Source organism: Rhinopithecus roxellana, chromosome 8, assembly GCF_007565055.1.
Source record: "Rhinopithecus roxellana isolate Shanxi Qingling chromosome 8, ASM756505v1, whole genome shotgun sequence".
Taxonomy (NCBI): domain Eukaryota; kingdom Metazoa; phylum Chordata; class Mammalia; order Primates; family Cercopithecidae; genus Rhinopithecus; species Rhinopithecus roxellana.
In genome coordinates this window covers 42,564,113-42,591,360 of record NC_044556.1, presented here as the reverse complement: position 1 = coordinate 42,591,360, position 27,248 = coordinate 42,564,113, and the positions used below count along the sequence as shown (strand labels likewise).

At 45.2% G+C, this 27,248-nt stretch overlaps 1 protein-coding gene across 3 annotated transcripts in view; it reads right to left on the bottom strand.

Moving 5' to 3' along the window:
- ADAR (adenosine deaminase RNA specific) overlaps positions 1-27,248 on the bottom strand; it is a 49,191-nt gene that overhangs the window by 14,231 nt on the left and 7,712 nt on the right. For 2 of the 3 annotated variants that reach the window (XM_010364684.2, XM_010364685.2), the window contains exons 1-6: positions 14,958-15,206; positions 8,045-9,627; positions 5,097-5,280; positions 4,520-4,668; positions 3,817-3,961; positions 3,499-3,689 (exon numbers count right to left, since the gene is read on the bottom strand). In XM_010364684.2, the coding sequence (XP_010362986.1) occupies positions 3,499-3,689; positions 3,817-3,961; positions 4,520-4,668; positions 5,097-5,280; positions 8,045-9,627; positions 14,958-14,972 (2,267 nt within the window). In that variant the 5' untranslated portion in view covers positions 14,973-15,206. Of the gene's footprint in view, positions 1-3,498; positions 3,690-3,816; positions 3,962-4,519; positions 4,669-5,096; positions 5,281-8,044; positions 9,628-14,957; positions 15,207-27,248 lie in introns of those variants that run through there. The other variant, XM_030936753.1, reaches the window with a different exon arrangement.

Sequence of the window (27,248 nt, the reverse complement as noted above, 5' to 3'; positions counted from 1 at the left end):
ACACCATTCTCCTGCCTCAGCCTCCCGAGTAGCTGAGACTACAGGCCACGCCTGGCTAACGTTTTGTATTTTTTAGTACAGACGGGGTTTCACCGTGTTAGCTAGGATGGTCTCGATCTCCTCACCTTGTGATTCACCCGCCTCGGCCTCCCAAAGTGCTGGGATTATAGGCGTGAGCCACCGCGCCCGGCCCGATGGCACATTTCCATACTGCTATGGCTGTATGTCTGCTACACACTCGGGCAACTTTTTTTCACATCTTCAATCTAGTTCATGGTGAGTTCTTACATTCTCAATGAATGGCTGACTTGAAGTCCTGGAAAGGATTTCATGGAAGATTTCACAGAAGAGGAGGAGGAAATGAACTGAACCTATCATGTGAAGGCCTGTGCTTAAAGATAAGGAGGTGCTCACTGAAAGCGAAGGATGAAGTAGTAGAAGAGCAGCTGGAGAGAGACTGGGCCTCTCCTTTTCCAGACGGCTTAAACAGTGGGCAGATGTGTGTTCTAAATTGGGTCATGTTGGGCAAAGGGCTACTTTAAAAAATTATGTTAAAAGTTCTTACATATCAATAAAGAGTAACAATCTGAAAGAAAACTGGAAAAGGACAAGAGCAGGTGGTTCACAGAAAAGGAAATGCAAATAACACATAAATATGAATACATGAAATGACATTACTTCTTTTTTTTTTTTTTTTGAGACGAAGTCTCACTCCGTCACCCAGGCTGGAGTGCAGTGGCACAATCTCAGCTCACTGCAACTTCCAACTCCCAGGTTCAAGTAATTCTCCTGCCTCAGCCTCTGGAGTAGCTGGCACTACAGGTGTGTACCACCATGCTCAGCTATTTTTGTATTTTTAGTAGAGATGGGGTTTTACCATGTTGGCCAGGCTGGTCTCAAACTCCTGACCTCAAATGATCCACCAACCTCAGCCTCCCGAAGTGCTGGGATTATAGGCGTAAGCCACCGCGCCCGGCTGACATTACTCCTATTAAGGAGAGACAAATTTAAAGTAACAAGATAGCATTTTATAAGTTTTAAAGTGCCCCTCCTTCCCCAGAAGCAAACCCAGTTGCCAGTTTTTTCGATCCTACAAGAAAATATTCTAGCTATATACAATCTTCACCTCTCCCCTCACTTTACACCTTGCTTTTCCACTTTGTGATAGACCTTAGAGATTAAGAAAACATGCCTATTGCATGGCAAGAATGATGCCATCTTGATGCAAAACCACCATGACCACCAATATTTGACTCCCGCATCCCAAGGTGTTTGGTAGCATAAGTAACTCCACACAAAGATTTCTACCAAGCCTCCCCGCCAGCTAGTGCTCATAATTTTCACAAGAAAGTATAAGGTGTGATCAGCTGCGTGTTTAACCAAAAGTCTCATACTTCCTCCAGGAAGCATACTTTCTGGAGGTTAAGTGCAGGGATCCACCATTTGCAGCCACCCAATACATCATTTCTGTTCCTAAGTCCCTATTAAATATTTCTTTCTGAGAAACTGAATTTGTCAGCTTCTATTCAATGAAATATTATGCAGCTATGCAAGGAGTCTGGTAAGTAAAGGAGTCAACATGTAAAACAGAAGATATATCTGTTTAAAAAGACAAAAGGGAAAATGTGCTAGTTATGCATAGCAATTTCTAGAAGGACTCAAGAAACTGGTATAGTCACGTACTGCGTAACAATGTTTTGTTCAATGACAAATCACACATATGACAGGGGTCCCATAAGATTATGATGGAGCTGAAAAATTCTTATCACCAAGTGCAGGGGTCTGTAACCCGTTAGGAACCTGGGCACACAGCAAGAGGTGAGTGGCGGGCAAGCAAGCATTCCAGTCCGAGATCTGCCTCCTGTCGGATCAGCAGCAGCATGAGATTCTCATAGGGAGTACGAACTCTACTGTGAACTGTGCATGCAAGGGATCTAGGTTGCAAGCTCCTTATGTATTTACTATATTTTTATCATTATTTCAGAGTATACTTCTTCTACTTCTAGAAAAATAAGTAACGAAAAAAAGTCTCAGGCAGGTACTCCAGAAAGCACTGTTACCATAGGAGATGATGGCTCCTATGCATGTTATTGCCCCTGAACACCTTCCAGTGGGACAAACGTGGAGGTGGAAGATAGTGATACTGAGGATCCTGACCCTGTGTCGGCCTAGGCTAATGGCTAATGTATTTTCATCTTAGCTTTAAAGAAAAAAGTTTAAAAAGTTAAAAAAAAAAAAAATTAAAAACAGAAAGAAGACTATAGAATAAGGATATAAACAAAGGAAATAGTTTTGAATAGCAGTACATGTTTGTGTTTTAAGCTAAGTATTATTACAAAAGAAACAAAAAATAAAAAAGTTTATAAAGTAAAAAAATTACAGTAAGCTAAGGTTAATTTATTATTAAAGAAAACTATTTTAAATAAATGTAGTTAGCCTAAGTGAACAGTGTTTATAAAGCCCACACCAGTGTACAGTCACGTCCTAGACCCTCACATTCACTCTCCACTCGCTGGCTGACTCACCCACAGCAACTTCTAGTCCCGCCAGCTCCATTCATGGCAGGTGCCCTATACAGGTGTGGTATTTTTTATCCTTTATGCTGTCTTTTTACTGTCTTTTCTCTGTTTAGATAGAGACACCAATACTTACCAGTGGGTTGCAGCTGCCCACAGTATTCACTATAGTTACATGCTGTACAGGTTTGCAGCCTAGGAGCAACAGGCCGTACCATACAGCCTGTACCTGTGTAGGAGCCCATACCATCTAGGTTTATGTAAATACACTCTGATGTTTTCACAACAACAAAATCGTGTTTCTCAGACTGCATCCCAGTTGCTAATGCATGACTATAGTAGTATATGGGTCTGGGGAGAGAAACTGGAAGTCTGAGACAGAAATGAGACTTTTCATTGAAATGACTACTTTTTCAATCAGCTTAAATGATTTTTTTCAAGGTAAGAGTCTCACTCTGTTGCCTAGGCTGGAGTGCAGTGGCACGATCTCAGTTCACTGCAACCTCCACCTCCCAGGTTCAAGCAATTCTCCTGTCTCAGCCTCCTGAGTAGCTGGAATTACAGGCGCCTGCCATCACGCCCAGCTAATTTTTATATTTTTAGTAGACACAGGGTTTCACCATATTGGTCAGGCTGGTCTCAAACTCCTGACCTCAGGTAATCTGCCTGCCTCAACCTCCCAAAGTGCTGGGATTACAGGCGTGTGACACCATGTCTGGCCTGACTGATTTTTTAATGTACATATACATTCCTTTAAAAATTAAAACTAGTCAAAAAATTAAAAAGGATCATGCTTACTGGAAGAGTGAACACATTCACTCTTGGCAAGTGTGTTGTCTTCTAAGAGGCCATGGAGACAGGGCTGGACTTGTTTCCCTCAACTCGTCCCTTCTGTCCTACACAGCTAAAGCACACCTTTGTTTTCCCTGGGTTACCGCCCCCAACTGGTGACACATGCATTAGCCAGGACTAGGACACTCACTTGGGCTCGTGAGGAGGTCCAGACTGGTCGACCAACTTGAATTCAGCAGCAAAGCCATGGGAGCGGGCGTACTCCAAAAGGCCACCCACAGGATTGGTGTTCAGGTATCTCACGAGCTCACCAATCTTCCTGACCTTGTTGGGCATCATGGATTCCAAGTTATCAAGTGACTCTGAGATCATACCTTCGGGCTAAAGGAGAATCCGTCAAACAGAGGAGCCGTAAACACTTCAGGAAATGTCAAGGGAGTCACTGGCAATCTCAAACCACTCAGTTGCTAAAAATGGCCTGTATCTTTTGAGTAGGAAAATGCCCTACCTGGTCATCAGAAGCCATGGAGTTGGTTGCCTCCCCATGCAGGGCCTTCATGGCTTCCTCTGCGGCCATCTGCTTTGCCACTTTCTTGCTGGGGGCACTCACACTGGGGAAAGTTTGGGCTCCCACTGCAACACAGTACTGGAACCTGACAGGAGATGAAGCATGTAGAAGGATTAAAATGATTTTGATTGAGGAGCCTGATCTAGCCTTTGCCAGGCTGCCATCTTCCACTACTGGTAATTTCCTTGAACACATCACCTCTGTGCAGTCACATCTCATGCAGTCACTTCTGCCTTGAACAGCCAGTGTCTCTTAGCCTGGCTGAGCCCTTTCAACATTTAAGCATCAACGTAGTTTCACCTCTTCCAGGAACACCTCTCTTGAACATGTGAGTCTACAGACCCACAGGCAGAGAGCTTCTCAGGTCCTGTACCTTTCTGTCCCCCCAACAGTGAGTGACCTCCAAGCCATGAACCTCCCCAGTGCTTGTAGAGAAGATAGAGTGGGCCAGGAATTCCCTTTGAATTCCTAATCCCTAATTCTCTGCCTCACAAGCAGCAACCAGGCCCTCAGAGCCCTCCTTACCCCATTTTGAAACAGGAGAAATTGGTCAATCTGCCATCCCTGAGGAGGCAAGGAGGAAAATGTGTCTCTTTTTCTTTCTGAGAAAACCTCAGCTGGATAGAGGACACGTGGGACATACTTGGGCTCATGGGCAGGGCCTTCTTTGGACAGGAGACGGAATTCGCAGGAGTTCCCCAATTTGTGCATACACTCGAGCAGTGTGGTGACGGGGCTCTTCCCAGAAAAGAAAGATGTGGCTGAAGGGGTAGGGGTCTGGGACTCTGTGGTCTACAGAAAATGAGAGACAAGAAAACAAAACTAAGAAAACACTGGTTAGTCCATCACAGAAGAGGGGATGGGGATGGGAGACTTTCTTCCCACCAACTAACTGTCAATGGGTTGGCTTTCCAAAGTTAAAGGAGCTGCTGGGGCTCTCATTCTGTATCTTCCAAGAGAGGAGATTGGCCTCAATAACCTTTCAGGTCTCTTTCAACTCTGAAATTCTGTAAATCCTATTATGTTGGGACAGGAGCAGAGAGAGGAGCTGGGTATGAGAGGAGGAAAGATGGGCTGGCGAGGTAGGGTAGAGGGAACAGTGGGAAGCTGACTCCGAGATAGTGTCAGTTCTTTAGGCTGGCATTACTTCAGGGGAGTCAGTTACAATCCAGACACTGACAGGGAACTGATAGCCTCCCAGATGGCAGGAGGACACCTACCTTCTCTGATTCTTTTTCTGTGGAATAGTGGGATGATTCTTCTGATTTTCCACTGTCCTTGGCTTTGGCTTCCTCTAGCAGAATTGTCATGGCTTTCATAGCTGCATCCTGCTTGGCCACTTTCTTGCTTCCAGCTTCAGCTGGGGGAAACTCTCGGCCATTGATGACAACCTGGAATTTAAATCTTGACGGAAAGTGATTAGATGTGTGAACAGGAGTCTAAGTCATTCCTTCTGCCTTCTCCAAAGAGACCTTCAACCTGGAATTTTCTGCTACGCTAAGGGACTTCTGACTTGTGGGCGAGATGAAGAACAGGCCAAGGAACTCCTTCCTACTACTTAAGGCTCAGCCTGTCCTTTCTTTTTGTAAACAAAGCAGCCAATGACTCTTTCCCCATAGCTCAGTGAAGCAAACATAGGCACAGATGATAGGAAACTAGCTCACGGGAAACCCACTATCTCTTTTTTTTTTTTTTTTTTTTTTTGAGACGGAGTCTCGCTCTGTCGCTTAGGCTGGAGTACAGTGGCCGGATCTCAGCTCACTGCAAGCTCCGCCTTCCGGGTTTACGCCATTCTCCTGCCTCAGCCTCCCGAGTAGCTGGGACTACAGGCGCCGCCACCTCGCCCGGCTAGCTTTTTGTATTTTTTAGTAGAGACGGGGGTTTCACCGTGTTAGCCAGGATGGTCTCGAACTCCTGACCTCGTGATCCGCCCGTCTCGGCCTCCCAAAGTGCTGGGATTACAGGCTTGAGCCACCGCGCCCAGCCGAAACCCACTATCTCTTAACAATGAATTAACATAAATCCCCCACACACAAAATTGATGAGCCAAAAAACGCCAGTACAGTCTTGTGAGCAACCAAAAGACCTTCATTCTAAAGCAACTGTGATAGACTGGCTTCCTCAAGGGAGGGTCCTAAAAGATAGTGAAGGCTTCTTATAATCCAGCCTCACATTCCCCACTACCTAGGGGGTCAGGCATCTGCCACTTATTAGTGGCTGGCTTTTGTCCCTAGACCTAAATCACTGTAGTTTGTTAAGAATCACTCTACAGCTCCATTTGTCTCAAGCTATTTTCTACATAACAAGGAATTTCCCCTTGTTATGTAGAAAATAAAAAAGCATTTGTTCTAGGCTTCTGGACTTAGCCTAGGTTCCCCTTTGTTCAAGCGTTCAAATGTGGTGAGCTCTTTGCTCAGTCTGCGATTTCATTTAGAAAAGTAGGTCTTTCTTATTTCCTAGGTCTTCTTATATATTTGAACATGGCACCAATGTTTCTTATAGTGTGAGTCCAAAGAATGATTAACCACAAAATCCACTGCTTTCCTCCAACTCTAGGGAGGAGGGATGGAGACAAAAGAGAATGATGGCCATCCAGTCTCTACCCCAAACAATCCAGCTCTGGCCTTGCCAGCTTTTGAACAGACACATCCCCTTTTCTTAACAGCTCTTCTGAAATGCCAAATTGTTATCATGAAGACAGTCAAGACAAGGAATAAGGGCCCTAGCCAGGAATCTACACCCCTAGAAATCAGGCTATGTAAACATAAAGGTCAGTGGAATTCTCCCCCATCCTACTGGCTCTTTCTTTGGCTACAGCTGCAGCCACTCAGCTTCAGTGGTTTTGCTCTCTGTTATGCCCTTCAGCAGCTTCTGTTTTCCTCAATCTGTCCACTGGCCTATTAGGACCTACAGTGTAGGGCCTGACCAGCTATCTGAGTGAGGTAATTGCTGACTTCACAGCTCAGGAGTGGCAGCAAGTGCTAGCCCACCCATCTGTGCAGAGGTGGTGTATAAAATTAGAACCACCACCTTCAATAGGCAGGCAGGCAGCCGTGCATGCGCTCCTCCATCCTTTCGCCCCAGCAGCTATGCAGAGGGGGGACTGTGGACCTGCAGATGCTTAGCAGCACAACCCACTCCCCACTCTGTGTATACAGCCTGCCCCACCCCACCTGCTCCTGCACCTCTCTCAGAAACAGCTTAGGGAGGAGGGGAAGGCCTACAGAAGGGAGTTAAGTCTTTATTACCTCTGGCCTTAGGAGGCAGGCATGACGTTGATGCATGGAGACCAATCTTTTTTTTTTTTTTTTTCTGAGATGGAGTCTCGCTCTGTCACCCAGGCTGGAGTGCAGTGGCACCATCTCGGCTGACTGCAACCTCCACCTCCTAGGTTCAAGCATTCTCCTGCCTCAGCCTCCCAAGTAGCTGAGATTACAGGCAAGCACCACCACCACCAACTAATTTTTGTATTTTTAGTAGAGATGGGGTTTCACCATGTTGGCCAGGCTAGTCTCAAACTCCTGACCTCGTGATCTACCTGCCTTGTCCTCCCAAAGTACCAGAATTACAGGCGTGAGCCACTGCCCCTGACCCTCAAGACCAATCATTTCTCTTTTTTTGAGACGGAGTCTCGCTCTGTGGCCTAGGCTGGAGTGCAGTGGAGCGATCTCAGCTCACTGCTACCTCTGCCTCCTGGGTTCAAGTGATTCTCCTATCTCAGCCTCCTGAGTAGCTAGGACTACAGGCACGTGCCACCATGCCTGGCTAATTTTTGTATTCTTAGTAGAGGCAGGGTATTACCATGTTGGCCAGGTTGGTCTCAAACTCCTGACGTCGTGATATGCCTGCCTCGGCCTCCCAAAGTGCTGGGATTACAGGCATGAGCCACCGCGTATGGCCAAAACCAATCATTTCTGAAGAAGCTTCATTACAGTCAACAGAGTCAACCTCCCCCTTGTTCAGCCAAGATTCTGGCTGGTCCAAGGTCTATATTCCCTGTTCAATATCTGCAGAAAGGGCCAATCAAGGGGGATTTAGCTAAAAGGCAGAAGGGAAGGAGGAAAAGATAGGCGCCACCAAATGGCACTGCTCACAAACCAGCCAAGACTGCGTCAGGAGCAAGAGCACCTGACCCCAACCCTAGGTACAGTCCTGGGTGGTCTCTTACCGAGGTTCATGGGGTGGTCCACTCTGCTCTATCATGTTGAACTCACAGGTTTGACTAGCGAACTGGGCATATTCTAACAGCCCACTGATGGGGTTCTTCAGCTGGCACTCTGTCAGTTTCTTGTAGGGTGAACACCGTGGCAAGCCATGACTGTAGAAGGAGGGCATCTCCATGATCGCTCGAAACTCACCTGGTGCTGCGCGGATACTATTCAAGTCATCTGGGATGTCATCTGTGGCCCACTGGCCATTTTCAAAGTCAACATACCCTGCTTTTGAGGGGCCATTGTTATGAACAGGTGGTTTCAGTCTTACTGGTTCTGGTCTTGCCTCCTGCCTGTTTTCTAACTTTATGACAGGTTCCTGCCCATTCTCCACTTTTTCGGTGGTTACCATGTTATTGGAGGCATTTGATGTGGGTATATTACAGGTGAGGAACTCTGTGTTTCTTTTGGTCTCAGGGATTGCAGCTGGAGCGATTTCAGGAACACTGTTCGTATTTCTCTTGATTTGCATCCTCTCTCGCTTCTTGTCTGTCAAATGCCATATGGGAGGGGTTGTCCCTTGTCTATAGACATCCCCCTGCCTTTCCATGTCAATTAGCACAGCATTTATATCTCGGGCCTTGGTGAGGCCAATATTTTTAGCTAAATTCAGGGCAGAGGAGTCAGACACATTGAAGAGATAGTCGCAGATTTTCTCCTTGATCTCAGCCATGTCAAAAAACTCAAGAGGATCTTCCAAGGCAGATGTGGAGTTTCTGTCTTCAGGTTCCAAACTCGGCTCTGAGTTTGGGGCTCCTTGGCTATGACCGTCTGGTCTTACCACTCCACTGTGCTGGTTCCAAGCCTGAGCTGACACTGCGATAAAAGGCTCAAGATCTTCTGAGACAGATGTGGAGTTTCTGTCTTCAGGTTCCAAATTCGGGTCTGAGTTTGGGGCTCCTTGGCTATGACCGTCTGGTCTTACCGCTCCGCTGTGCTGGTTCCAAGCCTGGGTGGAGACCGCGATTTTCCACAAAGGGGGTGTTCCTGCCTCTTTCTGTAGCTTGCCCTTCTTTGCCAGGGAGTATAAAACTCGATTGATTTCTTTCTTTGGAGCCCCGAGTTTCCAAGACAGATCATGTGCTGTGATGGCCTTCCCTTCCCCAAGCTCTTCCAAGAACTTTAAGATCCTTTGTTCCTGATCTTGGTTGATACTTAGTTCCTGGAAATGTGAGGAAAGGCAATCAACACTTCTCCGTGGCAGAATCCTGCCACGTGGTGAAGGATGCTGGAACCCTCTCTGGAGCCCCTGACTTCCGAGATGCACGCACCTGGGGACACCCCTGATATCCACTTGCCTGCCTCTGGTACTAGAGGCAGGTAGTACTGGAAACCTTGGCTGGAGTCCTGGGAGGGAAGGTGGCAGTGACAGTGTCTGCTTTCTAATCACCGGCGCTTCTGGGATCTGTCCCTTGAGAAACTCTATTTGCTTAAGCAGGAAACTATTGGGGGAAGATCCTGGCCCAGGCTGCTGGTATCTGAGCTTTCTGTGCTCATAGCCTTGAAATGGATGGGGGTAGTATCCGTTGAGGGAATACCCCTGCAGAATAAGACAGCGGAAAAGAAAATGAATTAGGGCTGCAGTGGTGAACCTGTGGAGGCCCCTCCCTTTGCTGCCTGTGGAACAGCCCTTGATGGGCTGAGAAGGCAATTGAGCCATGGGCTTATGACTCAGCTAGGGTGACTCGCCTACCTCCTAAAACCTGTCTAGGGGCCTGCCAACAGGAACACGGAGAGGGAGGGGGGCAGGAGGCAAAGCACGCAGAGCTTCCAGGAGCACAGAGGTTTTAAGGCCTCAGCATAGCCTCTCCAGCAACCTAACTTACTTTTCCCTTTGACGGAATTTAAGGGAGCTGAGAAGGAAATTTTCTAGTCAAAACAATTACCCTTTTAAAATTAGAACAACAAATAAATGTTATTTTGTTTTGAAAACAAAAACAGAAACCTGAAATAACCAGTACAATCACATGAAATAACCAAGGGAGACGGGACTAGGGAAGGGACGAGATGACCTCTCCTTGAGTCAGGCTCACTGGCGCACAGCTAATGCACCTCTGCCCACCTGTCTCTAAGATATATCGTTTGGATGACTACGATAAAAGAATAAATCTGATTGGATCAAACTGAACCCCAGTCCTCCAAGGCTGTTAACAGTGCAGTAACAAAAACAACCTCCAGCTGGGAAAAGGCCACGGGACCTCAGAGTCATCTCTGTGGCTCTCCACTGCCATCCCGGGAGGATCAGAATTTGGTTTTCAGGGAGCTGGAGGGTTTCCTGATAAAAATGGCACCCTGTCCTCACTCTTCAGTGTGGTACCCAGGCTCAGAAGGGATGCCAGAGACTTTTGCCCAAACCACCCAGGCTCTCCTGGATGTGTGGAGCTGGCAGCATCTGCTCCTCAGACCAGCCCTCCTTCCCTAGCTACCTCCCCATAGCTGCTTCCACCGCATGTTCTTCTGAACCCTGACAGACAGGGCATAAGCAACCCCATGTTCTCATCTGCACATTTACCAGAACACCGAGCACCTGTGACCCCTTTCCCCACCCACCCACCTGCAAACCAGTACTGTCTTCCCAGGGCTGTTCATTGGAGGGTGATGGAGCCAAGAAGTACTTATAAGCCTGGGGGTGTCAGTAAATACCTTGCTTCCTTTCCCTGAGGCTTGCAGACTGGGAGAAGGGATTCTGGCAACATTTGCTCACACTCACCACCCCCTCCTCAGACTCTCCTGAAGCCTGCACAGGTAGAGCTGGGACCCTTTCTTGCATAACTCTAGCCTTCTACTCTTCCACATCCTGACACATTTAGGGGATTTTAGCATTCTTGTCAATCACTCTCACGGTGCCCTGGCTACAGGGATCCTTAACCCAGTGATCTCCATCTCTACCTTTCTGCCACACAATTGGCTTGTCTAGCTACTCCTTCAATCTCACTATGACTGTAACCTAGGCCATCACACCAAGACCTCAAATCCTGCAACTCTTTTACAGCGGCTGACAAACTTTTTCTATAAAGGGCCAGATAGCTCTGCCACTGTAGCGCAAAAACAGCCTCACACGATATCCAAACCTTTATTTACAATTCATTTACCATGAAGTTTTATTTATAAAAACAGGTAGTTTGTACCTGTGGGCCACAGTTTCTTGACTCCTGCTCTTTTCTGATGGTGACTTCCCTGTGTTTCTACAACTTCCGCTCCTTACTCTGGTGAAACCTGCTCCTCGCCTGACCCTGGTGAAGCCGCCATTCAGTCACCCTGATTCTTCCCCACTCTGACTTCACATACCTCCTTACCCCACCTGGATCTCATGTCAGTTCCCTTCTCCACCCAAGGCCCACTGTCTCCTTTTTCTTCTCCAAAGCTTCCCAATGGTACTGGAGAAGGACCCTGACTTATGCTAACAGGTCCCATAAAAATTCCTTCTCTTCAATTTCAGTTGGGTCTTCGCTGTGTGGTGGTCAATTCTGTTTAACAAACATGCGTTAGTTCACTGTGGATTGAGCGCTCTTCTTTTAAAAAATTCTCCTCCCAGGGTTTGGTGACACAGCACCAAAGGTCTTTCACCTTTTTTTTCTTCTTTGTCCCTTTTTCCTACCCCTTATAATTTTTTAATAGCTACTGTATTAACAGATCCACCCTTTATATAATCAGTCTCCAAGGTTTTAAGGACCTCTTCTTCCTTTATAATTTATTTCCTAGGTTGCTTTAATCACTGCCCGAACCTAAACTAGCCCTCTGAATCAAAAACACTCAAATCTACTATGTCCAGCCACTACCTTGTGTGGGAGCTTAAGATCCGAATTTCCAACTATGTCGACAACCTGTCCACTTAAATATCCTGCCATAATTCAAGCAGCACATATTCTGAACCAAATTAATAGATCCCCTCAAACTCAGCTCCTTCTCCTGTAGTTCTTATTGCTAATGGCATCACTCTCCTCCTAGCCTACTAAGGCTAGAAACCTGAGTCATCTTTGCTGCCCGCCTCCTGGCCTCATCTCCTGGATCTAATGAGGTAGTTGCCAAGTCCCGCCTTGTCTGCCACCTCTGTACTGTCTCTTACATGTCTTCTTTCAGTTCCAGCCCCTCATTACCTCTTATTGGGCCACTGCAACGGCCTCTAATCTTCCTATCCCTCTACATGCCAATCCAGGTGGCACATCTCCCTCCACTGCCACCTATCACAACTCTGACCCTTTCCTTATAGAGCTCCTTAAATGCCACTTGCTTCAAGAAACTCCTTGATTCCCACTTTCTTCAGCCCTTGGGGTTTCCTCTCCTTGAGCTTCTCCCACTCAGTACCTGTTAAACCATTTACTTTACCTTGTATCAGAGTTACTGGATTTTTTTTTTTTTTTTTTTTTTTTTTTTTTTTTATGGCACACACAGATTGCAGTGCCTGAAAGGTAATTAACATTAGGTGTCCTACAAGTTATACTCAACTCTCTATTCTCAACATTCCCAACACAGTATTGATGAAGGGCTTCAGTTGATTCCACGGTGAGCTCCTGGGGATCAAGGACTATGCTTCAATCATCTCTGCCTCCCTAGCACTTGGCACTGATTCTCAACAAACATTTGTTGAATTAATGACTGCATGAACAAGATGCCGCTATGCGCTATGCAAGCAATCATATCTTCTTCCTTGTTCCTCCTGCTGCACCCTCGCGCCCACCATATTGCTAGGAACAGAGGCAAATGTGTGTACAGAGTGAGTGCTGGCTCCCAGAGCTGAATTATGGGACTTAGGTGTTCTCCTATTAGCTCTTTGAATGACCTTGGCAAAAAAAACTGTGTTTCAAAGTGGCTAAAGTCAGTTAAAAGCTAAATGTTTTTTAAACTGCTACTCTTGACTCAAATCTGGAAAATATTTTAATGTCTGTCTGTAGAAGAATTAAATTATGATACATTCATTCTATGGAATAGTACTTACACAGTTATTTTTATTTTATTTTTTTTTTTTGAGACGGAGTCTCGCTGTGTTGCCAGGCTGGAGTGCAGTGGTGTGATCTTGGCTCACTGCAATCAGGCTGGAGTACAGTATGATCTCAGCTCACTGCAATCTCCACCTCACGGGTTCAAGTGATTCTCCTGCCTTAGCTGGGATTACAGGCACGTGCCACCACACCCAGCTAATTTTTGTATTTTTAGTAGAGACTAGGTTTCACTATGCTAGCCAGGATGGTCTCGATCTCCTGATCTCATGATCCGCCCTCCTTGGCCTCCCAAAGTGCTGGCATTACAGGCATGAGCTACCGCACCCGGTCAGTTATTTTTTCAAAATGTGTCACATCTATTTGTATTCACCTGGGGATAATTTAGGAACCATATGTTAAATAAAACAACAAAAAGTTGTAGAATATGTACATAATTTTTTTCCCTAAACGAAAAGAGAAAATCCATGAATGTGTATGTGTGTGCACACAGGAATGAACACAGAGAAAAGAAAGGATATACAAATTTGCTATAGGATATCTTAGGGCAGTAGGGTTAGAGGGAGAGGGGGAGATTAATTTTTCTTTTTGCCCCCTTAAATCCCCTAAAAACCAAGCCACCACTGAGAACAGCCATTTGGAAAGCTACTGAATAGGAGAGCAAGAAAGTGAGCAAGCAACCCAAAGTGATCATTTCTAAATCTCTCAGCATCGCCTCTATGCAAATTACATAACAAGCCGTTTAACATTCATCTCTCTCCAAATTTCACTTTGATCTGGTCTCACTACCAGATCAAGAGATAAGCACTACACCCCTTTGCCTTTACCACACAGGTTCCACAGTGTCATACACTGATACCTGTGCAGAAATGCTTTTCCTTCAAGGCAGGCGTCCCTAATCCTTTCAAAGGAGTGGTATGTATGTATATCTTAACGAAATTGAGGTATATAATTTAGACACAGTAAAATTTATCCTTTTAAGTGTATAAATCTATGAGTTTTGACAATCGCCACCACAATCAAGATACAAAACATTTCTGTTTCGCTAAAAAGTTTTTTCATGCCACTCAACAATCAACTTCTTTCTTGATACCCAGTCCCTGGCACCCACGGATCCACTTTCCATCCCTATAACTGTGTTTTTTTTCCAGAATGTCATATAAATGGACTCATAGAGTATGCAGTCTTTTGAGTCTGGCCTCTCGTGCTTAGCATAACGCACTTGTGAGTCACCCGTGTTGTTATCTGTAACAGTGGTTCGTTCTCACTGCTCAACAGTTTATCTGTTAACCTGCTGAAGGACATTTGTGTTTTTCCAGTTTTTAACTATAATTTACAAAGCGGTTAACAAGCTTTCTCCTACAGCTTAAGAAGGGCCATTTTTAACTCCCAGACGGCCTTCGGGAGGTGGATAGGGTACGCTGAGGATAGTGTGCGCTGCTCAGAGTCCGAAAGTTGTTCAAATGGGGCTAAAGCGGGGGTAGAGGGTTCCCAAGGGGCCCTAGAAGAAAGGGAGACGGGGTGTCTGCCTTGACATGGGCTCAGGCCTTCCTACTCAGATGGGGGCGCATTTTCCCTCAAGCCCTCTTCACTCACTGCTCCATTCTGCAGAATTAATAAGCAGGACACAAATTCACAAAATCCTAAATCAGCAATGCTGCTTGGCAAGACCACACACACACCCACACACAGACACACACACACACACACACACACCCCACACACGCTCTAACACTCACAAGACGCACGAATTCCTAAACCAGCAATGCTGCTTGGCAAGACGACACACACACACACACACACACACACACACACACACACACACACACACAAGACAGCACACGCTACGCACTCCAACACAAAGCCCGTGAGGTTGTAAGACAAGCCCAGACGGCGGCGAAGGTCCAGGGCCTGCCTGGCCGGCCCGGCTTACCTGCCGCGGGTTCATGGCGCCCGCGAGGCATTGCCCGACCCGACCCGCCGGCGGCACGACCCTGGCGCGACCGCTGGGCCGCGCCAGCCCCTCGAGGCCCCCACACCCCTGCTGCTCCGCACTGCAAGTGGCCCGAGGCGTCGGCACGGGAAACTGCGGGTCTGCGAGCCGGGCCCAAGATGGCTCCGGTTCAATTTCGCTTTCGTTTCCTCGGAAAGCCTTCCCCTCCGGAAAGTTTGGCCAAGAGGAGGGGCTTGAGCAAATCTTGCGCCAGTGCTTGGTTTCAGGTCGGTTGCAAGTCGAACCCCTCCCTTGCATGAGAACTACGGCAGGAACTTTTTTTTTTTTTTTTTTTTTTTTGAGACGAAGTCTCGCTCTTGTTGCCCAGGCTGGAGTGCAGTGGCGCAGTATCAGCTCACTGCAACCTCTGCCTCCCGGATTCAAGCGAGTCTCCTGCCTCAGCCTCCTGAGTAGCTGGGATTACAGGCGCGCGCCATCACTCCCGGATTTTTTTTTTTTTTTTTTCCCAGTAGGAACAGGGTTTCACCACATTGGCCAGGGTGGTCTCGAACTCCTGGCTTCAAGTGATCCGCCCACCTCTGCCTCCCAAAGTGTTGGGATTACAGGCGTCAGCCCCCCGCCCGGCTGGTACTCTTCTTTAGGAAAACCGCCATTCCAGTACTGAGCTCCTAATTCCCCGCACAGGCCTTAGGCAGAGCAACAGAAAAAGGCACGCAAAACTTCAGGCCAGAAACAGCATGAGGCCCTGTCCTCCCTCCCTCTGCGCCAGTGCGGTGGTGGCCGCGTCGCCAATGTGGCGGGGTAGGAGTGGGGGGCGGGAGCGCAGATCTCTTCAAACGACGAAGGTCCCCACCGTGGGACCTTGTTAATGCTCCTACTATGTTACAAACTTAAGCAGATGCCAGCCAGTAAAAAGTACCAGGAGTAGCAACAGCAGCAGTGAACAATTTAGGATCTAGGTCATAAAAATTATCCCACCAGGCAATGGTTAAGTACTTTACATCTCCCTTAATCTTCACAACAGCCCTCCAAGGTAGGCATTATTCTCACTTTGCAGGTGTAGAAACCGAGGCTTGACTAAGGCCACGCTGCTGCTAAATTCAGGTCTGAAGGCGGAAAGCTCAGTCTTCGGGGCTTCTCTACATTCATTCAAATTACACCATTACTTTCAAAAAGATAACTTTTGTTATCTGGAGGGACAAAAGTCAGATTTGCTTCATGGTCAGGATTCTTCTTTCTTTTTTTTTTTTTAATTCGGAGTTTCGCTCCGTCGCCCAGGCTGGAGTGCAGTGGCGCAATCACCGCTCACTGCAAGCTCCGCTTCCCAGGTTCACGCCATTCTCCTGCCTCAGCCTCCTGAGTAGCTGGGACCACAGGCGCCCGCTGCCATGCCCCCGCTATTTTTTTTGTATTTTTTAATAGAGACGGGGGTTTCACCGTGTTAGCCAGGATGGTCTCGATCTCCTGACCTCGTGATCCGCCCGTCTCGGCCTCCCAAACTGCTGGGATTAAAGGCTTGAGCCACCGCGCCCAGCCCCCTGTGTTTAATCTTAACTTTACCCCCCTGCTTCTGAGATTACAAGGCAATCCCTTTATACCAGTATTTCCAGCTGATGCCCTTTTATGGTGTTAGTCACGCCAAATTAACATTCCCTTGCAGGCTGGGCTCTGTCTTCCTTCTGGGCCTTTGCACATTCTATTCGTTGGCCTAGCATGCCTCCTCAACTGCTTCCAGTGAAGCAACCTTTCAAATCTACAAGGGAGGCCTTACCCACAGCAGGTAGAGGGAGGGGAGGGGGAGCAGGTGCTGTTTGTGGTTTCTTACTCCATGCTTCTCGAGTTACTGGGCACCTATCCCTAAAAGGGCACTTGTACATTCCGCTAAAAACGCCCCATTCGATCATTTAACAAAACTTTACTAAGCACCTAATTATGTGGCAGATACTGTGTTAAGCACCCAGGATATGACACAAATAAGAGTGCCATCCTTTAGCTAGTCTGGTGGGGAAGATGGATGCCTCAGTAATCACAATTATCATTTCTTGTTCATATATCTGCCTCTAGAATTGTCAAGTCATCTCCTCGGGGGCAGGCAGCATATTTTATATCCCTATTTCGCCTTCAGAGGGCTGGTTAATTGAAAGAATAACAGACCACTCAGTAGGTATAACAAGGGCAAAACAATCCAAAGACAACTTCACAGGAGGTAACAAAATATCAAACATATGAAAAGGTCCTCAACCCCATCACATCAGAGAAATGCACAGTATAGCTACAGAAAGCTACTGTCCATTCACCAACAGACAGCATTAGCCAACTGATCAGACCAGTGGCAGCAAGGATGCAGAGCAGCTCCTAGTCACTACAGGAAACCAGTTTACCATTATCTAGAAAGGTCTGACTATACACACCCCAAGAAGTTCATAGTTGCATTATTTATAATGTCTGTAATAGCCCCCAAACTGGAAACAACCCAAATGTCCATCAAAAGTAAAATGGATCAATAGTGGCATATGCCTATGATGGAATACGATACAGCAACAAAAATGAAAGATCTATGCATGCAACAAGGTAGCTAATTATCTAAATATGATACTGAGTGGGAAAAGCCATATGTATACTATATGGTCCCACTTACAGAAAGTCCCAAGCCAGGCAAAACCGAACTATAGTATGCTCTGCATAAAAGACAAAATGAGACCAGGCATGGTGGCTCACACCTGTAATCCCAGCTACTTTGGGAGGCCGAGGTGGGCCGATCACGAGGTCAGGAGATCAAGACCATCCTGGCCAACATGGTGAAACCCCGTCTCTACTAAAAATACAAAAAATTAGCTGGGCATGGTGGCAGGCGCCTGTAATCCCAGCTACTGCAGAGGCTGAGGTGGGAGAATCGCTTGAACCAGGGAGTCGGAGGTTGCAGTGAGCCAAGATCGTGCCACTGCACTCCAGCCTGGGGACAGAGCAAGACATCTGTCTCCAAAAAAAAAAAAAAGACAAAATTGTGGTTAATTACTTCGAGGTAGAAAGGTGGGAGTTTTGACTGGGAAGAAATATTTTGGGTACTGGTGATGTTCTAGCTCTTGACTTGGGTAGCAGCTACATATGTTTGCTTTCCAATAATTTAATTATACATTTATGTTTTATTCACGTTTCTGTATATATATGCTGTATTTCACAAATTTAAAAGCTAAAAACAAACAAGAACCACAACAAACTCTTGCTGTTGCAATTCCAGTCCACTTCCCATGTTTTTTTCCCTTCGTTTAAGTAACAGGAGTTATATCTTACCTCTGCTTTGTCTTCAGGCAAGACAATCGGAAAGCCTTTAACCCTTCTTCAGAAATGATCCAGAAAAGCTTTAATCACAACTACTGTGTGAGGGAAACTGGACCGCTGCTCCCCCCATCCCTTTTAATCTAACATAGGACTCAGTGGTGAAGCAGTGACCTTTCCTTAACAGAAGGTCAGTTTATGCCTTGAAAGAACAACTCCTATTGTCATTTAATCTTAGCAGCTCAAGTAACTGCAGTCTTATTCATAAACGTTTTTTCTCCTCCTCCTCAGTAATTGTTTTAACTCCCCCAAGGTTGAGAGGTGGTGATGTCTTTTTTTTTTTTAAACTGTTCTATTGTAGAAACCTGACAAGTTGGATGAAGGTCTTTAAAAAGTAAACAAAAGTAATAGGTTTATTTCAGAAAATACAGACCAGCAAACACAATAAAAATCACCCATTGTTAATTCATCATTCATCCGTGCCTACCCTTTCAGCGTTTGTAAAGGCACCGCCAACACATGGGTGGTCAGTCCTCTCCCAAGGGAGGAGCTCTTCCTATAAAGAAAGGCTCACCTCCCCAGGGGCCTGTGAAATGACCCCAGATGTGTCTATACCACCTAGGGTTACTTATTAAAAACCACCTAAATGATTAAGAGTTACTCTCTAAAAATGAAGCACTCAGAAACTCAGTATTCTCAGAAGTCTGGCTTCCACATAGCTGTGCCAAGCTCTAGCTCCATAACTGCATTCAGGGGGTGAGACTTCCCCACTTACAGGAAAGGACATGCTATTATCAGGGTTCCTGAGTTGGTTTTGTTTTCCAATCCCTGCCATTTTTGCTTTTTAACTATAAGTAACTGTTAGTCTGGCTTAGTAATTTTTTTTTTTTTTTTTTTTTTTTTTTTGAGACAGAGTCTCACTCTGTTGCCCGGGCTGGAGTGCAGTGGCCGGATCTCAGCTCACTGCAAGCTCCGCCTCCCGGGTTTGCACCATTCTCCTGCCTCAGCCTCCCGAGTAGCTAGGACTACAGGCGCCCGCCACCTCGCCCGGCTAGTTTTTTGTATTTTTTTAGTAGAGACAGGGTTTCACCGTGTTAGCCAGGATGGTCTCGATCTCCCGACCTCGTGATCCGCCCATCTCGGCCTCCCAAAGTGCTGGGATTACAGGCTTGAGCCACCGCGCCCGGCCAGTAATTGTTAATTTGGTTTGTTGTGGATCTTCTGTTTAACCTTACTGCGTGCAGGGATACATATTTACAACAGTCTTTTTTAGTCTATAATTTCCTATAACCAGACTTTACTACACATATGGGCTATATCCAATTGGAACGTCTATCTCCCTGTCTACTGTAAAGCAGATGTCTGCAAACTCCTTCAGTATTTGCTCATACAGTGATACTGGGACAGAAATATACTGCATGTGAATGTATCCTAAACAATCTGCAACATATTATCAAAGAAAGTAATAAATTACTCAGTTATTTTTAAGTACCAGGGCATCATTTTAGAATAACTTTTAGGAAACGCATAGCAAGCAATTCAGAGTTGCTAGGCACAAATTTATTGCCCTCCTTTTTTGTTACTGTTGTTTCTCCTCAATTCTTTATCATTGAGTTTTTTATTTCACTAAAACAGCTCCTAACAATCAACATTAAATTTCTTTTTTTTTTTTTGAGACAGAGTCTTGCTCTGTTGCCCAGGTTGGAGTGCAGTGGCGTGATCTCAGCTCACCACAACCTCCACCTCCCAGCTTTAACTGATTCTCCTGCCTCAGCCTCCCAAGTAGCTGGGACTACAGGCATGCGCCATCATGCCTAGCTAATTTTTGTGTTTTTAGTAGAAGTGGGGTCTTGCCATGTTGGCCAGGCTGGTTGTGAACTCCTGACCTCAGGAAATCCGCCTGCCTCAGCCTCTCAAAATGCTAGGATTACAGGCGTGAACCACTGCTCCCGGCTACAACTGGCTTTTGAAGTTACAAGAAAGCAAGAAGTGTGGCCGGGTGCAGTGGCTCATGCCTGTAATCCCAGTGCTTTGGGAGGCTGAGGCGGGCAGATCAACTGAAGTCAGGAGTTCGAGACCAGCCTGACCAACATGCAGAAACTCCATCTCTACTAAAAGTACAAAATTAGCCAGGCGTGGTGGCACATGCCTGTAATCTCAACTACTAGGGAGGCTGAGGCAGGAGAATCACTTGAACCTGGGAGGCGGAAGTTGCGGTGAGCCAAGATCGTGCCATTGCATTCCAGCCTGGGCAACAAGAGCAAAACTCCATCTCAAAAAAAAAAGAAAAAGAAAAGAAAGAAATACTTCAGGTACTCCCAGAAGAAAAAGAGGTATCTAAGAGCTATTAAGTGCCTTTATCCAATCCAGTAAGTTATCTAGTAACAAAGAAAAAAAGTCGTATTTATCAACTATATGTGCCAGGCTTAAGTATTATATAATAAAGATATAACATTTGTAATAATATTACATATGTAAAATAATACTAATAATAATGACTAACAGGCCTGTGTACAATCTTTTGCAAGTATGTATAACCAATAAATGTACATTCAGTCTGATAATTACCCCACAGGGTGACCCTATACAACTTGTGGTTTTATACATTATATCCTGACACCCTTAAGCCGCCTCTCCGATGCTAGATTGGTCTTGGATGCAGCACCTGACTGACTTCTGGCCGGGCTCTGGCCAACACAGGCGTTCAGCTACTGGCCTACATTTGGGTTCTACTGAGTGGGGACCGAAAGTGGGAGATCTCCCATCTTCTTCTTCCCTAGGATTCAGATCCAGCCTGTGGGGGCTGCTCTCAGTCCCAGCCTCATGCAAGAGCAATGCCCCCATCTCCATGGCTTGTAGAAAACAGGAGGGGACAATCACAGTCCTGTCCTGGGCAGGCTCAAGGCAGCCACTGCCCTGAGTTCTGCAGTGTTTCTCAGGGAAATAGGCTGATTTCACCAACAGCCAATTTGCGGAAAGTCAATTTGCCAAATGGTCAATTCCTTGAATAACCAATTTACGAAACAACCAATATGTTGCATTTACTTTTTTCTTAAATCTCCCTAGTCTTAATTGACCAGTTTTTATTCTGTCTTCTTAATAGAATTTAGAGGGAATGTGCTCTGCTGTCTCCCTGCTGCTGCAGAGCAGAAGATTGAGGAGAAAACTGAGGAGGCAAAGGGGTAGGATGGAGGGGCTTTTGTAGAACTTTCAGTGAACTGGTTTTCTTGGAATTTGACAGAGAGCCATTTCCAAGTGACCACTTGTCTTTAAAAGCGTTTCTTTTAGTGTTGGCAAGTTCAAAAAAATTTCCATCTACACACACAGAGGAGAGGGCCATGTGAAGACAGAGTAGAGAATGATTTGAAGATGCTGGCCTTGAAGACTAGAGCAACGTGGCCGCAAGACAATCAATGTCAGCACCCACCAGAGGCTGGGAGAGGCAAGGAATGGATTCTCCCCTACAGCCTCTGGAGGGAGCACAGCCCTGCCAACATGGCCCAGTGATAGTGATTTCAGATTTTTGGCCTCCAGCACTGTCAGATAATAAATTTCTGTTGTTTTAGAACACCTAGTTTGTGGTTATTTTTTACAGCAGACAGCCATGGGAAACTACTACAGCATCTTTGCTGGGCAGTACAAACCAGGGAGCTCCAAGTCCAGGCAGGGCTGCCAGAGGCTTTGCTAGGCCAGACAGGAATTTCTGCATTTGGGTACATCAAAGGGAAAAGGCCAAAACAGACTAGATGTCATAGATGTACTTATACACAGCCATGATGTCCTTTTTTTTTTTTCAATCAGACAAGGTCTCTGTCACCCAGGCCAGAGTGCAGTGATGCAGTCATGTCTCACTGCAATCTCAAACTCCTGGGCTCAAACAATCCTCCTGCCTCAGCTTCCTGAGTGGCTGGGACTACAGGTACATACCACCATGCCTGGCTAATTAAAAAAATTTTTTTTCGTAGAAATAGGGCCGTACTATGTTGCCCAGGCTGGTCTCGAACTCCTGGGCTCAAGCGATTTGCCTGCCTTGGCCTCCCAGAGTGCTGGAATTACAGGCGTGAGCCACCATGCCTGGCCACATTTTTTAGTTAAACCAAACAGTACACCCTTCTCATTATTGTCCAACAGAATTAGAGCTTTTAGTTTTGTCTGATTTCATTTTTTTTTCTAGGAAGATACCATTAATTTATATTTTTTAAATGATGAAAATAAATCATCTGTGAAATAAATAAATTTCCAAGGCAATAAAATAAAATGCAGACAAACTTTTAGTAAGATTGTGTTTTGTGATTACAACCTCCTAACCGGTTTCCCCGCATGTACTTTGGCCTCTTTTCTATCCAGTCTTCTCGACACAGCTGTGTGATCTCTGAAAACCAAAATCTGATCAAAATCTGAATTCAAGAAAATTCTAAACTAGCAATTAAAGGGGGAGGGGGAACACAGGGAGAGGGGTTCCAAGAGGGGACAAGGGAGGCTTCAGCAATACAGATAAGGTTCTCGTTCAGGGGAAGGTGTTAGGTTCACGCACATTCATTTCATTATTATATTTCAGTGATACGTATATGCTGCAGGAATCTTTTATGCAAATCAAATATTTACATTATTAACAAAAAAATACTTTGATGGCTTCCCAATGCTCTTAAGATAAAGGCAAATATCTTTACACAACGGCTCCAAGGCCTTACATGGCCTAGCCCTGCCACCTTTCTCCCTTCTGTTGGACTATGCCCCATCTCTCTGTCCCCCAGCCTCCCTGAGCCTTCTTTCCCTCCCTCTAGATTGCCATGCTCCCTCCTGCCACATACTTGCCCCTCTCTCTGGATTATTTCCCATCCTTTTCACTATACTGTGATTTGCCCTTCAGATCTCTGCATAGTCCACACTTCTGGAGGACGAGCTTGAGCTCTAACCCCTACCCCCTCACATTACATGCTTTCAAAACCCCCTCCTCTCTTTTGGAACATATTTACATTTGTAATTTTACATTTCTTCATGTGGTTTTTTTGGTAAATATCCGTCTCTCTTACTACAAGTTCCAAGAAGCTAGGGTTATACTAGTGTTTTGCTTTCAGCGTGCTCAAAAATATTTACTGAAAAACTCAACATGCGCATTTCCCTCAAGAGACAGTCCATAGCTTTCAGACTCCCAGATAGATCTGTGTACCCAAATCGAAGGTTAAGAGGCACGGCTCTAAAGACTTTGTTCTTTCCACTGTTGTACTTCAACTCTGGCTTATGTTTTCCTGACCTGGCCTACTGCCCTCTCCAGCACTTCTGTCTGGAGTTCTAGTGGATAATGGGTATCTCAGAGGAAGGCTAAAGTTCCCAATATGGAGTACAGTAAAAAGTTAAAAACTACAAAGTGATGAATCCCAACACGGCTGCCTAGCCAATGGACTGGAGGTCTACCAAAACAATGACTGGGGCACTATTATCCTGACTCATAGACACAGTGAGAGATAACTTACCAAAAGCCCCTGCAAGCATCCTGTCCTGCTTGTTGCTTAGACAGTGCCTAGTCCAGATAACACTGGCCAATAAGTAGCATTTGGAGACTTTGATTCCCTAATATGGGACAGAGACTGTGAGTTTTAAAAACCTACCTCATCCCTCATTGCCACCCCCAAAGCTTACATCTCAGAGCCTAACTTTTGCACTGAACTGGTTCTCTGCTGGGCAGTAAAACTTCTGCTTAGCATATCAATCTTTGATGCCAGAGTCTAGATTCTTACTGTAACAAAGTTCAAAGAAGGCAGGCATTGTGGGCAGAGGTGGGATTCTGCATGAAAGTGATTGACGCTAATGATCACCTTTCCCTCCTAAGCTGATTAAACCAACATGAAACCTCTTCCAAACAGGAAGATGTGAGAGGATACTTAATATAATAAAGGCCATCTATCATAAATCAACAGCCAATAACATATGTAGAATGGAACAGTTAGACACTACCACTCAAATGAGAAACAAATAGGCGGGCTACCATTTCCATTGCTATTTTCCTTAATTCTAAGATGCACTGCTTTTTACATCCTAACATTTCTGATATTGGAATATGAATTATAGTATAAGTATACATTTAATACAGTGCCCCCCAAATCTGTTATTAAATCAATAGCATGTCCTTATGCTCAATGGTCTTAAAATAAAAGAAATATGGTATTTAACACATGTTTACTATATATATTTAATATATTTTATACATATGGAAATTCTTACATATTCTACATTACAAAACAAAAATAAGAGATAAACTATTAAAAAGAAAAACAGATTATTTGCAGATGATATCATCATAACCCTAGTTGATCCAAGAGGATCAACTGAAAAACTCTTAGAACCAATAACAGTCAAAGAATATGGTTGAATATAAGAGAAATATATAAAACACAATAGCTTCTTTATATGCAGGGAAAATTACCATATTCTCAATAGCAAATAAAACATTAAAAAAAAGAAATATCTAGGAATAACCCTAAGAAATGTGAAACGCTTACACGTGGAAAATTACAAACTCTGCTGAGGAATATGTCTTAAATAGAAGGACATACCAGTCTCAAATGTGATGGCAGAATACTTTATGAATGCTAATTAGTACCAAATTAAATAACGATTTACTGCAAATACTATGAGGTTGGAGCAGGAAGGAGTGGATACCTGACAAAATGATTACTCTAAAGTTCAGATGCAATTGATAGGTCATTGGATGGGAATAAATAAGTAAGGTTCAAGTGCAAGAACAAACAAAACAGTTTTTTTTAAAAAGAAGACAGCTATGCTAATTAAACCAAGGCAGCACTGGTATAAAGCAAGGGTAGAGCTTCAGACTAACAGAAAAGAACCACCTCCCTCCAAACAGAGCCTAGTGTGTACAGACATCCAATGCATGAGGAGGAACCAAAAAGAGCAGTGAGAAGTGGGCTAACTGGATGGCTATTTGAAAAAAAAAGAGTCTAGGGTCTAGCCTTATATTAATAAGCCAAAACAAATCGCAAATGTATTGAAAGACTAAGTGTAAAAAAATTAAATAAAAACACCAAGAAACAGGCTGGGCGTGGTGGCTTATGCTTGTAATCTCAGCACTTTGGGAGGCTGAGGCAGGTGGATCACCTGAGGTCTGGAGTTTTGAGACCAGCCTGGCCAACATGGTGAAACCCCATTTCTACTAAAAATACAAACATTAGCCGGGCATGGTGGTGGGTACCTGTAATCCCAGCTACTAGGGGGGCAGAGGCAGGAGGATCGCTTGAACCCGGGAGGCAGAGGTTGCAGTGAGCCAAGTTCGTGCCACTGCACTCCAGCCTGGGCGACAGAGTGAAATTCCATCTCAAAAAAAAAAAAAAAAAAAGAGGCAGATAGTGCTAGTGGCCTATGCTAGAACCATGCCTCCCTTTCTGAGAGTACCGTGATTCTGTCCACTTTCCTAAGAAGGCCAGGTTCCCTCCCCAGCCCCAGAGGAAGGATGTTAATTAATCTAATCTAATCCAGTATTGAGGGTTCCACTTCTTTTGCCAGTGATACATGTGAAACATTTGTGACCAGCAAACCACAAAAACAATCTGTCTGGGGCTGTCTGAGAGAAAGGGCTCCTCGCTGGGAATAAGTGATGTCCAGAGGATGGCAAGGCAGCAGGCTGGAACACTGCTGGGTTGCTGAATCAACCATCATGGGAACTGCTCTATCTGTACGAACCAACACAACACTGCCTGAAAGACCAAAATACTCCTGATGATGTCTGAGAGGTGGGCTAACCTGTGATTTTATTGACTTTTTAATAGCTTTCTATAATTTTCAAGTTCTTTTTAATAATAAAGCATGTATCACCCTCAAAATAAGAAGAGGAAGGTTAATAAGAACAACAACAACAACAACAACAACAACAAAACCAACTACTTACTGCATGAATCTTGCCCTTATGAAGCTCACAGTCTAGTAATGGGAACAGTCATGTAAATAACTGACTAGAATATGTGATAAAACCACAATGGGATGCCACTTCACGGCTACAGAATGGCTAAAATAAAAAAGACTCACAATACCTAATGTTGGTGAGGATATGGAGCAAACTAGCATTTTTGTATACCGTGGGAACATAAAATGGTACAACCATTTGAGAAAACTGTAAGGCAGTTTCTTCTAAGGCTAAACCCAGCATTTATATTCCTGGGTACTTACCCAAGAAAAATGGCCACAAAATGATTTGTACAAGAATGTTCATAGAACCAGGAACTGGAGGATGGAGGGAAAGAGGAGCTGTTAATGCATATAGTTTTAGATCTGCAAGATGAGAAAGTTCTGGAGATTTGTTGTACAACAATGTGACTATACCTACAATGTGACTATACCTAACACTACTGAACTGTACACTTAAAAATGGTTTAAGGGCTGGGCGCAGTGGCTCATGCCTGTAATCCCAGCACTTTGGGAGGCCGAGGCGGGTGGATCACGAGGTCAGGAGTTCAAGACCAGCCTGGTCAAGGTGGTGAAACCCCATCTCTACTAAAAATACAAACATTAGCCAGGCATGGTGGTGGGTGCCTGTAATCCCAGCTACTTGGGAGGCTAAGGCAGATAATTGAATCTGGGAGGTGGAGGTTGCAGTGAGCCAAGATCGTGCCACTGTGCTCCAGCCTGGGTAACAGAGCGAGACTCTGTCTCAAAAAAAAAAAAAAAAAAAAATATATATATATATATATATATATATATATATATATATGGTTTAAGATGGTAAATTTTATGTTGTATATTTTACCACAATAAAAGACAGGAAAAAAACTGTTCATAGAGGCCAGCCACGGTGGCTCACGCCTGTAATCCCAGGACTTTGGGAGGACGAGGCGGGCAGATCATGAGGTCAGGAGATCGAGACCATCCTGGCTATCACAGTGAAACGCCATCTCTACTAAAAATACAAAAAGTTAGCCGGGCGTGGTGGCGGGCACCGGTAGTCCCAGCTACTGCAGAGGCTGAGGCAGGAGAATGGCGTGAACC